A 15,714-nucleotide genomic window follows, 5' to 3' on the forward strand; every position below is an offset into this window, starting at 1 on the left:
GACCAGGCACTAATTCCAGAGACTTGGAAAAGGAAGAGACGGCGTAAGAGGCCAACGTGCAGGCACTCTGATGAAACAACATTGGCTAATAAATTATCCAGCTCTACCCTACGTTCTATTGGCGAACGTACCACTACTGGAGAACAAACTGGACGAGCTCTATTCGAGACTATCCTATCAACGGGAGCTGAAGAACTGTAATATCTTATGAGTCCTGGCTGAACAAGGACATGGATAATCTACATCTAGCTGGTTTTTCTATGCATCAGCAGGATTGAACTGCAGCCTTGTGTAAGCTCAAGGGGGAGGTGTGGGTGTCTTTGTTGACATCAGCTGGTGTGCGATCTCTAATATTAAGGAACTCTCAAGGTTCTGCTCGACTGAGTTAGAATACCTCATGATAAGCTGTAGACCATGCTATTTACCAAGACAGTTTTCTGTGTTTTTCGTAGGTGTCTATTTACCACCACAAACCGATGCTGGCACTAAGACCACACTCAACAAGCTGTATAGGGTCATCAGCGAACAAGAAAATGCTAATCCAGTTTTGGTCGAGTTCTTAGTAGTTCTGCTGGTCATGTTGTCGGAAATCTTTGAGAAATAGCCATCAAGACTCATTGTAGGATAACTTATTGAGCAAATTCTACCACTTTTTCAAGCTAGAAAATGAATATAAAAAGAGAAATTAACACGGGAGCTCGCTGAAACAGTGTTCTCTCTCAGGCGCCATTTTATCCCCACACCAGACATTGATTTATAATTGAATCAATAAATGATTTTGGTGTGTTCCATTGAAACATTAATAAAGTACAGTATTTCTCACATGTTGGTATTTTTAGTTTATCTCTATAATTGTGTTGTTTATATTTCTTTTAAGTATTGTTTGTGCATTGCCAGTCAGGCAGGGGTGGCAGTAATTTTGGAGCCCACTGTAGACAGGTATGTGTCTTTCCAAATTATGCCCAATCAATTGAATTTACCACAGGTGGACTCCAATCAAGTTGGAGAGACATCTCAGGATGTTCAATGGAAACTTTGAGTTTCATAGCAAAGGGTCTGAATACTTACAGTGGTACAAAAAAGTATTTAGTCAGCCACCAATTGTGCAAGTTCTCCCACCTAAAAATATGAGAGAGGCCTGTAATTTTCATCATAGGTACACTTCAACTATGACAGACAAAATGAGAAAAAAATTCCAGAAAATCACATTGTAGGTTTTTTAATGAATTTATTTGCAAATTATGGTGGACAATAAGTATTTGGTCAATAACAAAAGTTTATCTCAATACTTATATACCCTTTCTGGCAATGACAGAGGTCAAGCGTTTTCTGTAAGTCTTCACAAGGTTTCCACACACTGTTGCTGGTATTTTGGCCCATTCCTCCATGCAGATCTCCTCTAGAGCAGTGTTGTTATGGGGCTGTTGCTGGGCAGCACGGACTTTCAACTCCCTCCAAAGATTTTCTATGGGGTTGAGATCTGGAGACTGGCTAGGCCACTCCAGGACCTTGAAATGCTTCTTACGAAGCCACTCCTTCGTAGCCCGGGCGGTGTGTTTGGGATCATTGTCATGCTGAAAGACCCAGCCACATTTCATCTTCAATGCCCTTGCTGATGGAAGGAGGTTTTCACTCAAAATCTCACAATACATGGCCCCATTCATTCTTTCCTTTACACGGATCAGTCGTCCTGGTCCCTTTGCAGAAAAACAGCCCCAAAGCATGATATTTCCACCCCCATGCTTCACAGTAGGTATGGTGTTCTTTGGATGCAACTCAGCATTCTTTGTCCTCCAAACACGACGAGTTGAGTTTTTACCAAAAAGTTATATTTTGGTTTCATCTGACCATATGACATTCTCCCAACCTTATTCTGGATCATCCAAATGCTCTCTAGCAAACTTCAGACGGGCCTGGACATGTACTGGCTTAAGCAGGTGGACACATCTGGCATTGCAGAATTTGAGTCCCTGGCGGCGTAGTGTGTTACTGATGGTAGGCTTTGTTACTTTGGTCCCAGCTCATTCACTAGGTCCCCCCGTGTGGTTCTGGGATTTTTGCTCACCGTTCTTATGATCATTTTGACCCCACGGGGTGAGATCTTGCGTGGAGCCCCAGATCGAGGGAGATTATCAGTGGTCTTGTATGTCTTCCATTTCCTGATAATTGCTCCCACAGTTGATTTCTTCGAACCAAGCTGCTTACCTATTGCAGGTTCAGTCTTCCCAGCCTGGTGCAGGTCTACAATTTTGTTTCTGGTGTCCTTTGACAGCTCTTTGGTCTTGGCCATAGTGGAGTTTGGAGTGTGACTGTTTGAGGTTGTGGACAGGTGTCTTTTATACTGATAACAAGTTCAAACAGGTGCCATTAATACAGGTAACGAGTGGAGGACAGAGGAGCCTCTTAAAGAAGAAGTTACAGGTCTGTGAGAGCCAGAAATCATGCTTGTTTGTAGGTGACCAAATACTTATTTTCCACCATAATTTGCAAATAAATTCATTAAAACTCCTACAATGTGATTTTCTGGATTTTCTTTTCTCATTTTGTCTGTCATAGTTGAAGTGTACCTATGATAAAAATGACAGGCCTCTCTCATCTTTTTAAGTGGGAGAACTTGCACAATTGTTGGCTGACTAAATACTTTTTTGCCCCACTGTATGTAAATAAGGTATTTCTATTTATAATTTTTAATACATTTGCAAACATTTTTAAAAACCTGTTTTCGCATTGTCAATATGCGGTATTGTGTGTAGATTGATGAGGATTTTTATTTATTTAATACATTTAATTTAAGGTTGTAACGTAACATAATATAGAAAAGGGAATGTCACTTCCACTGAAGTCGGCTCCTCTCCTTGTTCGGGCGGCGTTAGGCGATCGACGTCACCGGCTTTCTAGCCATCGCCGCTCCATTTTTTATATATCCATTTGTCTCGTCTGGTTTTTATACACACCTGGTTTTCATTTCCCCAATCAATCTAATTGTATTTAACCCTATATTTCCCATCATGTGTTGTGTGTAATTGTTTTCATGTCATATGATGTTCTTTAGCGCTTTACTTTATTGTCCTGTGTTTTTGAGCGCGTTTGTTTTGTTGTGCTCCCGTTTTGGAACTTTAATAAAGTGCGCTTTATTTATAATACTCTGCTCTCCTGCACTTGACTTCGCCTTTAGAAACACCTTGACAGGGAAGTGGTCTGAATACTTTCCGAATGCACTGTATAGCAAATAACAATCTGTAACAATGTGTATCTTGATTCTCTGAAACTCCCTGTCTTACCCACAGGAAATGGAGCGGTTGAAAGAGGAAGTGGAGAACGCTAACGAGCTGCTAGAGCAGAGACACTCCTTGACACAGAAACTACAGGTGAGTACATTGTACCAGTTGCTTTAGACTTTTGTATTTTTATTTTATTTATTATGGCTCCCCATTAGCCAAGGCAGCAGCTACCCTTCATGGGGTCCAGCAAAATGAAGGCAGTTATACAATTTTAAAAACATTACAATACATTCACAACAGATTTCACAACACAAGTTGCGGATGATGGATGATAATTATTTGGAAAAATAGCAACTTTTCAATCAAACTGTTAGGAACACAACAGCACCAATGTGCATTTGTTTATGTTTCACATCAGTAAGCAGCCCATAACACCCTGGACCAGAGCTAGCTGTAGCTAGTTTAACAAGCTTTGAAAACACATCTTACTTTTTTAAAGTTAATAACTCCAATGTGAACATACTTAATATATCCTTACACTAGCCTTAAAAAAACGTAAAGCTATGATACTGCCACATAGGGATGAGGTGTGGATGTGGTAGTGTGCTGTCTATCTATGTGCATACACTAAACTACCCCATATATAATAAAACAATTTCTCTCATTACAACTCTCTCTACCTATCTTCTGATTTGCACAGTATGTTTTATTTTTAATTAGGGATCAACTCAATCCGTAGCGTGTAAGAGCTGCGTTGTTGCATGATTGCCATACAAAGGCAATTTTACTGCGTTTGCAGAGACTGCATTCACGGTAAGCGCTGCATATGTCGGCTCAATCGAAAAATGACCTTTAAATGTCAACCGTATGATGCGGATCTTCAGCGCTATGGATTGAATCGAGCCCTTAACCTATATTGTAACAGTAGTCCCATTGAGACCAAGGTCTCTTTTGCAAGGGATCCCTGCATCTCAACAATTACACAACAATTACACAATCAAGGCAGTATAGGAGCATAGAAAATACAAAACACAATCATGAAAAACAATCACATTCCTATGTAAAGAGGTCTTCAACCAAAAATCTGAATTGCCCAAAGGGCACCAATGCATCCAACTGTAAAGTAACAAGTTTGACCGTAACAGGGTTGAAAATTTCAGCAATTGAATACAGGGTTCACAAAAACAATGTATTTGTTCAAACATTTTTAGCCTGTCTATCTATGGGTAACAGGGTTGACGTGTTATGCTCAACCCACTCACAAAACATCAGAAAAAGAGAAGAACCAGTCCACCTGCTTTTACACTATGATTTGACTTTTAGCTTCAATTTTAAAAATGAATAGTTTCATATTAAAATGAGAGTTCAGTTCACGTAACAGGGTTGACCTTAAAATTGAGGACAGACGTAAATGAATCACTAACCACATTAAATAAATAATAATCTTCAGAAATGACTGTCAAAGCAACAAAATAATTAGTGCTTTAACATGGAGAATTATTGTGGTTAAGTGGGTTAAACTCTTCTTATAAGTCACAAACGAGAATTGCACAGAGGGACATATCAAAAGTCTTGGCACTTTAGGAAGTCTTTATTCATATAAAAAAATCTTGATGCATTGACTCATGTGGTCTATATTAAAAGGCACTTAATTGAATATAACAGGCTTTTTAAAATCAATATTGGTGCATGTCTACTTAAAATATCAAAGGGACGCAAAAGGCACTATTTTTGTGGAATGACCCTTTTATCTAAAGTAACAGACGGAATTTCAAGTATTAGCCATCCCTGTGACTGGGTATGGTATCTCGTACGTTAGTAGTAGCAATGTTAGTAGTAGCAATGTTAAGTAATGCAGGAGTTTTTGCAAAAAGGCTTTATAAATTAACAGGATGCAAAGTTTTCACCTATGCAACATCAAACAGGACTATCCTACTTTATGATAAAGTAAGCAGTGATTAGTGCAAAACCTTTCACCCATGATAAAAACAAAGTGCACTGTGGTAAACTGCAGTTCATTCAAATGTGAATTCATTCAACCTTTGATTGGATGTAAATTGCTACTGATCTGATTGGTCATCTATTCATTCTCCCCTGTGAGTCGAGAAGTAGGTGCAGGTGAAACAATTAATAAAAAAAACATGAAACAAGACAGCGTGACAGTGGCGAGATAACAGGAAACAATACCAACTGGGGAATGAACATAATGGAGGGACATATAAAGGGAGGTAATGAGGACGGTAATGGTGTCTAGGTGTGAATCATGATGATCTGCAGGTACGCATAATGAAGGATGCCAGGTGTGCATGATGATGAATCCCAGGACCAGTGGTTAGTATTCCAGTGTGTCGCGCGCCGGAGTAGACGTGACAAGCGCTTTTTTAATATTAATATTATCCATATAAAGTACCGTTTAGCAATCTGTATGAACACATCTTTGCCACAACAATAGGCTACCTGGTGATTTCGTTGATCATTTTTATATTTGGGTCGGTTATAATTGTATACCTCAGTGGTACTGGCTATATGTCTAAAGTTAGCTATAACAATGCAGTACCTTCAATACTTATGGGATGACGATGAAACATATTCTGGCAAATTAATTATATATTTGTGAGGAAGAAAAAGGCTAGAGACAGATCATGCTTTCCATCTGATCCTGCAACCTCCGCTGCATAAAGGTAGGGCTTATGTGACCGACTGGCTCGATTTGGTCTTATGTAGCAAAATTTGAAATTGTGTTTTTTTATATTGGATAAAGGTAGAAACTCAGAGCTAGAAAATGATATATCATACATACACTACAATTGAGGAACAATGGGAAAGTAAAGTCTGCTTTGAAAGTTGATTAACTTGTAACCTCACTTTTGAGAAAATGGCCCTTAAATGTTTTGGTAAACCTACTGGAGAGCTCTTCTTTGTCTACACCCATTCAGCATTGTTCACACCCTCTTAAGCCTTAGCCCCACCCATCTCTTTAAGGATTCAAATCTTTTTTATATATATTTTTTTATTTCACCTTTATTTAACCAGGTAGGCTAGTTGAGAACAAGTTCTCATTTGCAACTGCGACCTGGCCAAGATAAAGCAAAGCAGTTCGACACATACAACAACAGAGAGTTACACATGGAATAAACAAGCATACAATCAATAATACAGTAGAAAAATCTATAAAAAGCATGTGCAAATTGTAATATTTGTGTTGTGGAGAAATGACCAGGCAGGAGACGGGAGTACAGTTAGTTTTCGTTTAGTCAAAACCCCTCGTGCTCTACAGTTCCCGGCATTCCAGTGCGCATGTGCATTTCCTATTAGGTGTAGTAACGTAACACTGCCGTAATGCATTACTGCTTAGTAACAGCACAGTAACTAATATAAACAGATGTAGATCCCAGATACTACACAAATGAGGTATGATAAGAGAGGTAAGGCAATAAATAGGCCATGGTGGCGAAGTAATTACAATATAGCAATTACACACTGGAATGGTAGGGTGTGCAGAAGTTGAATGTGCAAGTGGAGATACTGGGGTGCAAAGGAGCAAGATAAATAAATAAATACTGTATGGGGATGAGGTAGATTGGATGGGCTATTTACAGATGAGCTATGTACAGGTGCAGTGATCTGTGAGCTGCTGTGACAGCTGGTGCTTAAAGTTAGTGAGGGAGGTAAGAGTCTCCAGCTTCAGAGATTTTTGCAGTTTGTTCCAGTCATTGGCCGCAGAGAACTGGAAGGAGAGGCGGTCAAAGGAATAATTGGCTTTGGGGGTGACCAGTGAGATATACCTGCTGGATCACGTGCTACGGGTGGGTGCTGCTATGGTGACCAGTGAGCTGAGATAAGGTGGTGCTTTACCTAGCAGAGACTTGTAGATGACCTGGAGCCAGTGGGTTTGGCGACAAGTATGAAGCGACGGCCAGCCAACGAGAGAATACAGGTTGCAGTGGTGGGTAGTATATGGGGCTTTGGTGACAAAACGGATGGCACTGTGATAGACTGCATCCAATTTGTTGAGTAGAGTGTTGAAGGCTATTTTGTAAATGACATTGCCGAAGTCGAGGATCGGTAGGATGGTCAGTTTTACAAGGGTATGTTTGGCGGCATGAGTGAAGGATGCTTTGTTGCGAAATAGGAAGCAGATTCTAGATTTACATTTGGATTGGAGATGTTTAATGTGAGTCTGGAAGGAGAGTTTACAGTCTATCCAGACACCTAGGTATTTGTAGTTGTCCACATATTCTAAGTCAGAACCGGTCAGAGTAGTGATGCTGGACGGCCGGGCAGGTGCGTGCAGCGAACGGTTGAAGAGCATGCATTTAGTTTTACTTGCATTTAAGAGCAGTTGGAGGCCACGGAAGGAGAGTTGTATGGCATTGAAGCTCATCTGGAGGTTAGTTAACACAGTGTGCAAAGAAGGGTCAGAGCTATACAGAATGGTGTCGTCTGCGTGGAGGTGGATCAAATAGTCACCAGCAGTGAGAGCGACATCATGGATATAAACAGAGAAGTGAGTCTGCCCAATAATTAAACCCTGTGGCACCCCCATAGAGACTGCCAGAGGTCCGGACAACAGGCCCTCTGATTTGACATACTGAACTTTATCGGAGAAGTAGTTGGTGAACCAAGCGAGGCAATCATTTGAGAAACCAAGGCTGTTGAGTCTGCCAATAAGAATGTTGTGAAAGCCTTAGCCAGGTCGATGAATACGGCTGCACAGTAATGTCTCTTATCGATGGCGGTTATGATATCGTTTAGGATCTTGAGCGTGGCTGAGGTGCTCCCATGACCAGCTTTGAAACCAGATTGCATAGCGGAGAATGTATGGTGAGATTCGAAATGGTCGGTAATCTGTTTGTTAACTTACCTTTCAAAGACCTTAGAAAGGCAGGGTAGAATAAATATAGGTCTGAATCAGTTTGGGTCTAGATTGTCTTCCCCTTTGAAGAGGGGTATGACCGTGACAGCTTTCCAATCTATGGGAATCTCAGACAATACAAAAGAGAGGTTGAACAGGCTAGTAATAGGGGTTGCAACAATTTCGGCAGATCATTTTAGAAAGAGAAGGTCCAGATTGTCTAGCCCGGGGTCCAGATTAGGTAGTAGGGGTCCAGATTTTGCAGCTCTTTCAGAACATCAGCTATCTGGATTTCGGTGAAGGAGAAGTGGGGGAGGTTTGGGCAAGTTGCTGTGGGGAGCGCAGGGCTGTTGACCAGGGTAGGGGTAGCCAGGTGGAAAGCATGGCCAGCCGTAGAGAAATGCTTATTGAAATTCTCAATTATTGTGGATTTATCGGTAGTGACAGTATTTCCTAGCCTCAGTGCAGTGGGCAGCTGGTAGGAGGTGCTCTTGTTCTCCATGGACTTTACAGTGTCCCAGAACTTTTTTGAGTTTGTACTACAGGACGCAAATCTCTTTTTGAAATAGATAGCCTTAACTTTCCTAACTGCCTGTGTATATTGGTTCCTAACTTCCCTGAAAAGTTGCATATCACGGGGGCTATTCGATGCTACTGCAGAACACCACAGGGTTATTTTGTGCTGGTCAAGGGCAGACCGGTCTGGAGTGAATCAAGTGCTATACCTGTTCTTGGTTCTACATTTTTTGAATGGAGCATGCTTATTTAAGATGGTGAGGAAGGCATTTTTAAAGAATAACCAGGCATCCTCTACTGACGGGATGAGGTCAATGTCATTCCAGGATACCCCGGCCAGGTCGATTAGAAAGGCCTGTTCGCTGAAGTGTTTTAGGGAGCGTTTGACAGTGATGAGTGGTGGACGTTTGACCGCAGACCCATTACGAATGCAGGCAATGAGGCAGTGATCACTGAGATCTTGGTGGAAAACAGCAGAGGTTTATTTGGAGGGCAAGTTAGTTAGGATGATATCTATGAGGGTGCCCGTGTTACGGATTTGGGGTTGTACCTGGTAGGTTCATTCAATTTGTGTGAGATTGAGGGCATCAAGTTTAGATTGTAGGATGGCCGGGGTGTTAAGCATGTCCCAGTTTAGGTCACCTAGCAGCATGAACTCAGAAGACAGATGGGGTGCAATCAATTCACATATGTTGTCCAGGGCACAGCTGGGGGCAGAGAGTGGTCTATAGCAAGCGGAAACGATGAGAGACTTGTTTCTGGAAAGGTGCATTTTTACACCGAGGCCTGTACTCTGGAGAGGGATCAATTTGGAGGGTCCGTCATGGTCTGGGGCGGTGTGTCACAGCATCATTGGACTGAGCTTGTTGTCATTGCAGGCAATCTCATCACTGTGTGTTACTGGGAAGACATCCTCCTCCCTCATGTGGTACCCTTCCTGCAGGCTCATCCTGACATGACCCTCCAGCATGATAATGCCATCAGCCATACTGCTCGTGCGTGCGTGATTTCCTGCAAGACAAAAATGTCAGTGTTCTGCCATGGCCAGCGAAGAGCCAGGATCTCAATCCCATTGAGCACATCTGGGACCTGTTGGATCGGAGGGTGAGGGCTAGGGCCATTCCCCCAGAAATGTCCGGGAACTTGCAGGTGCCTTGGTGGAAGAGTGGGGTAACATCTCACAGCTAGAACTGGCAAATCTGGTGCAGTCCATGAGGAGGAGATGCACTGCAGTACTTAATGCAGCTGGTGGCCACACCCGATACTGACTGTTACTTTTGATTTTGATCCCCCCCTTTGTTCAGGGACGCATAACTCAGTCACATGTCTGGAACTTGTTCAGTTTATGTCTCAGTTGTTGAATCCTGTTATGTTCATACAAATATTTACACATGTTAAGTTTGCTGAAAATAAACGCAGTTGACAGTGAGAGGACGTTTCTTTTTTTTCTGAGTTTAGTTGTCGCAGTGACATCATGAACATTGTCATCCTTCTTCAAATTTGTCGTTGTCGTTATGAAAAAGTAGAATCACACAAAATACAGTCTTCATGACATCAGCAGCCTAGTGTACAAAATAGCATAACTAGTGTATTTTAACACCAATAAACCCAACCGTTTAAAAATGAATTTAGTATATGTCAATCTAGCAAACTAGGCAACTAAATGTAACTTTCTAAACAATGTTTTAGTTCATTTCTAGCTAGTTAGCTAGAGCTTGCTATCAGTTCAAATAATGACCATATATAGCTAACAATGTCTTCACTGTAGCTCATTTGTCTTCATTATTACAGGAAGATAAACTCACAACAAGATCGTTATTTAGTTAATGGCGAGCCATGACAAAATAAAAGCAGGGCATTCTACTTGTCACGCCCTGACCATAGAGAGCTTTTTATGTCTCTATTTTGGTTTGGTCAGGGTGTGATTTGGGTGGGCATTCTATGTTCATTTTTCTATGTTTTGTATTTCTTTGTTTTGGCCGGGTATGGTTCTCAATCAGGGACAGCTGTCTATCGTTGTCTCTGATTTGGAACCATACTTAGGCAGCCCTTTTCCCAGCTGTCTTGGTGGGTAGTTAACTTTGATTGTGGCACATAGCCCTTAAGCTTCACGGTTGTTTTGTATTGTTTATTGTTTTTGTCAACATCATCCTAAATAAAAGGAATATGTGCGCTCACAACGCTGCGCTTTGGTCCACTTCCTTTGACGGCCGTGACACTACTAGAGAATTTTAGAACTTGGACACTGTCTCAATGGCCTAGCTTTGGGTGTGTTTGAAAATTTGCTCTGGCTACATACTTCGCAGAATAACTGATACATTTGCGAACGCTCAACACCTGTTGAATATGGCCGGTGTCAGTAAAAGTTGGCAAAAAAAGTGTAATTAAATTGTTGCCAGCAGCACAGTTAGTCACCAAAGCTCTGGATAACATGAAAACAGCCTAACCAGCTCTGCTAGTGCGAGGAAAATGGTCAGAGTGAGGTGTTCTCTCAGTTGTATCTGGAAGTTGCCTAATCATTGGCCAGAGCATCCAGTGTCACTCTGAACACTCCGAGAGCGAAATGCTCTTTTGTTTAGACATGTAAGCAGCTAGCTAAACAATGAACCATAATCTCAACTCATAAAGTGGCTCTGAGATACGAATAATATTACTACACAGATCATACACGTAACGTTAGTTAGCGAGGCTGTCAGATAATGATAGCTAGCTAACGGTGCGCTTTAACTTGAAAGGAAAATGACTTTCTTAAATCTATCTGAAAATGTAGCTAGCTAGACTATCTTACCCGTGGTTGGACACTTCTCCCTCTCTGTCACGGATGCCATGTGTGACCTATACAACAGCCTTCTGTGTGTTCTCTTTTCGACTCCCTCTGTATATTTGCAATCAAATGGCAGAATTATATCCATCTCCTTAACTATCATACTGTAATTCCACTGATTTCTAAACTCGGTCCTCCAGAAAGTGAAGAGCAACTTTTGCAGTTCTACTACGTGATATCTTTCAAAAAAGTGGCGTTAAAAAGGATTACCTACACATACTGTTCAGCTCATATTATCGACATTATGTGCCACATGGCAGACCAATCCAAAGTCATCTCTCGGAATGTCCATCCCATCCATTATCTCAGCCAATCATGGCTAGCCGAAAGGTTCCAGACTTTTTCCATGGCTAAACCAATTACAGATGGAATACAATTTTGTTATTAAGACACATGAAAGTTCACATGTTCCAAAAAGAATTTCCGCACCAAAACTAAATTTGATTAAATAAAGAAGTTTACATGCAAAATGCCTCTCCTGTTAGGTAGTGACGCCTAGTACCCCTAGTTTCCCGAAACAAGTCACATATGATCCTGCTTGCTCTGGACTCCAGAGAAGTGACAATGTGACATGATATCCCTAATTGATATTGACTGCTAACATGAATGACTTTCAGCTCAAAATGCAGGTGAAAAACACAGTTTATTTCTGATTCTTGCATTGTGAAAATCTGTCACCGTTTATGGCTGTAATGATAGCCTACATTTGCGCAGCGATTGTGCACACGTGCACGTGCGTGCGCGGGGTCACAAGCTTTGAACCACTCTTTTTTTGGTGGTCACGGGTCAAAAAGTTTGAAAACCACTGAACAAATTGCTGATTTGCTGAAATGCTATAGGATCGGGTGCAGCGCAAAAGTGAAATTGTAGGGAGAGAGGACTGCCATAAATGAATATGCATCTGCAGCTCCCAAGAATATGAACTGTTTACTTATGAAGCTTGATATTTGGATTTTTTTTTTCAAATTAATTATTACATAATCAAAATGTGAAAAGGGCTGTCTTGTAGCCTTAATAAATAGAAAAATATTTGTTGTTGAACAACATATATCTCGACCCGTTCTACTTGGGACTCGACTTGAGACTTGGGCCTTGTGACTTGAGACTTGCTCTCTCCCCCCTCTCTTCCCTCCACAGGAAACGGAGTTGCATGGGCGAGTGTTAGAGGAGCAGCTCCTGGGAGCTGAGCAGCGATTGGAAGAAAGTCAGGAAGAGCAGGAGAACTTCAGGAAGAGCCTAAGGACCCTACTGGAGATGCTGGACGGGAAGATATTTGAGCTGACAGAGCTCAGGGACAGCTTGGCCAAGCTCATAGAGGGCAGCTAGTTAATCACACACCACCTACCACTGGCCAACACACTGAATTACACATAGACACACTGACCACTACTGGCAAAGTCAGAGAACTACACACACAGATACACCACATGATTGACATGGCTCATATAGGTCCTATAGAGCTCACTGGCTCACAGCGCCCCTTAATGTTAGACATACAGAACAGCACTCTCACCTTCTGCCAGACCCATAGATCAATAATATACACTGCTGCCAGACCCACACAACAACATAACCCAGTGCTGATGACATAGAACAGCACCCCTTATTGGCTCCTAGGTGTATTGTAACTGCACCCTCTCCTTCCAAAATAACCTCCTGCAGCTGCTGCCACACTGCCCCCAGCTGTTGAACACACAGAACAGGTGCCCCATGCGGACTCTCTGAACATATGTCTGAGCATCGACATCCTTTGCAGACTGACAGAACAGCAACCCTTTCTGGTAGACTCACAGGAATACGGCTTTACAGTTAATTCATATACAGTATTCAGTATATGGCCCATGCAGAAATAAAACCCACAAATCTAATGTTGCCAGCACCATATTACAACACGCTGAGCTATTGAAAATCACAGAACTACAGGAGAGCCCTAAATCAACCACTGAAACCCACAGAGCAGAAGCAGGAGTCATGTCCAACACACAAACACACACCTTGGCCTAGGATTTACAAAGGCTGCTGTAAATTGGAGTACTGTTTACATTGATATTCAAGTTTTCATGAGTATGACTGAACCTTCGCAATATGAAAATAGTATAGTATACTATGACAAGAGAATCTTCCAGAAGCATTGGTCATGCTTTATTTAGAAGTCCAGGTTGCCTAGCGCTTAAGAGCATTAGGCTAGTAACCGAAAGGTTATTGGTTAGAATTCCTGAGCCGGCAAGGTGGAAATATCTGCTGTTCTGTCCTTGAGCAAGGCAGTTAAGCCCCAACAACAACTGCTCCCTGGGTGCAGATGAAGCCAATTAAGGCAGCCCCAGCACCTCTCTGTTTCAGAGGTTGGGAAACTGACTCTTGACTGGGAAATTTCTTTATGGTTTATTCCTCACTTCTTATTCCACCAGCCCAACTGGTTGATTTCTCACTTCTTATTCCACCAGCCCAACCCCAGAGACCTGGGGAATGTTCCCTCTAAACTGCACGCACTTCCTCCAGGACTGCAGCGCAGAAGAAATGCCATGCTGTGCTCAGAGATGCAAGAGATTGAAATTCACTGAGTTCGCCCTATATAGATCAACGTCTTTCTTGTGATTCAATCAACATTATATCACACCCTTTTCAATGCAACAAAACAAATCAAACTCTGCAAGATTGAGTCTGTGATTGTGTTGTAGGCAAGGCCAGTGCACAACGGAGTAGAATTATATTGTCTGGGGTAGCCCACAAGCATCTTTCAATCACCAAGTGAATGCGCTTTTCAGATGATTTCAGATCAGAGTGCAGAGCTGTGCAAGTGCACATTTGTTTATATTCTTTGATAGTTAGTTATTAGACCAGTTACAGATAAGTATAGGTCAGCAATGGGGAGTTACTGCTTCCTACAAGAGCACAAACCTTGTAGGCTACATTTCAAGCACTTGTTGAAAGGCAAGTCAGATAAGAAGCTTTTGTCTTAATTAAAGGGGAAATGTATTTTGAGTCAGGCTTGAATATGCAAATAAGCCAATAGACAGAGGGGTAGCCTATATTGTCTAATTCTCTGTATGGTAATAGTAATTCATTTTATTTTGTGAAATGGTTTCTTCCATCATACAACACAATGCAATCACCTTTTTGGCCCATGGTGTTACAGACCAAGTAAAAAATAATTGATTAATGTCAATGTAAAAACGTTTTTAAAAGCCTCATGAAGTGTAGGCCTGCATTGAACAACACATATAGGCTACTGTAGCGCATAGAAAACAAAAGCTATTTCCATGTGAAAATGTTATGGGATTTGCTCCATTGGTTGTGTTGGTAGGCCTACCATTAAGTTCAAATAGCCATAATAGCCTATTGGCTACTTTCTACTTTCAGTGTTCACTGTAAATGCGTGCTGGAAATTGCACAGAATTTTCACAATGTTCAATTTTCAGCTCACACGACCTAAAATTTGCTCAGTGCCCCCCAAAAGGAGGAAACATTGGACCTGGGGTTTGGAGAAACGTTTCAGAACGTTTCAAGCAGTTCAGAGTTAGCCCTGTTCATTTGAAAGATGTTTAAATGTTTTAAAATCTTACACATTCTGAATCCACCCTTACTTCCTCCTGAACAGAGAACTGACCTTATCTTCCTGCAGAGCTTGGGGCAATGTGTGTGTTACTGAATGGGTTCTGAACTCTACACTGCTTGAGTGTGTTGGAGTGTGTGTATGTGTCTAGAGAGACACATGCACAAAGAGGCCTGTATACACACTGAGCAAAACCAGACATTCTCTGGATGACAGACACTTTAATCTAACAATCAGGTATTCAACTCAGTGGTCTGACTCGGACACCAAGACTGCACCTCAAATGACACTCTATTCCTCATATAGTGCTTTACTTATTAAAATATACATAGAAAGACATAGGTAGTTAGAAAGATAGATAGTTGTATATTTTATTTATGTAACTCTTCAATAAAAAAAGCATAGTATGACATTTATGCATCGGCACTTTAAAATTAAAGATTATAATATGGCTCAAAGCATAAATGCCATATGTGCAAGGAAAGAAGAAAAACTGTACCATTCATGTGTCTCTACTGCACTTTAAGGGGAATAAGGGGAAGATATGCACCCTAAAACTCTTTGGTCTCAGAAACACTGGGTACACCCACATGAAAAAATACTATGGTTTACTATAGAATACTACCGTACTTACAATATAATTATGTAGTAAACTGTTGTATACTGTAGAATACTATACTACACACTGAAGTATCCCTTGATCATGTGTAGGACTTTACATACTATAGAACTGAGGAGGCTGGTG

The 15,714-nt window shown here is 41.4% G+C and overlaps 1 protein-coding gene across 2 annotated transcripts in view; it reads left to right on the forward strand.

Annotated features, from left to right (window-relative positions):
• Positions 1-15,462, forward strand: part of LOC139411277 (homer scaffold protein 1b) — a 120,486-nt gene extending 105,024 nt beyond the window's left edge. For both annotated transcript variants that reach the window (XM_071157347.1, XM_071157346.1), the window contains 2 exons: positions 3,288-3,368; positions 12,554-15,462. In XM_071157347.1, coding sequence (XP_071013448.1) covers positions 3,288-3,368; positions 12,554-12,742 — 270 coding nt within the window. In that variant the 3' untranslated portion in view covers positions 12,743-15,462. The remainder of the gene's footprint in view (positions 1-3,287; positions 3,369-12,553) is intronic.
• Positions 15,463-15,714: the final 252 nt, after the last annotated feature.

This window comes from Oncorhynchus clarkii, chromosome 6, assembly GCF_045791955.1.
Source record: "Oncorhynchus clarkii lewisi isolate Uvic-CL-2024 chromosome 6, UVic_Ocla_1.0, whole genome shotgun sequence".
NCBI lineage: Eukaryota > Metazoa > Chordata > Actinopteri > Salmoniformes > Salmonidae > Oncorhynchus > Oncorhynchus clarkii.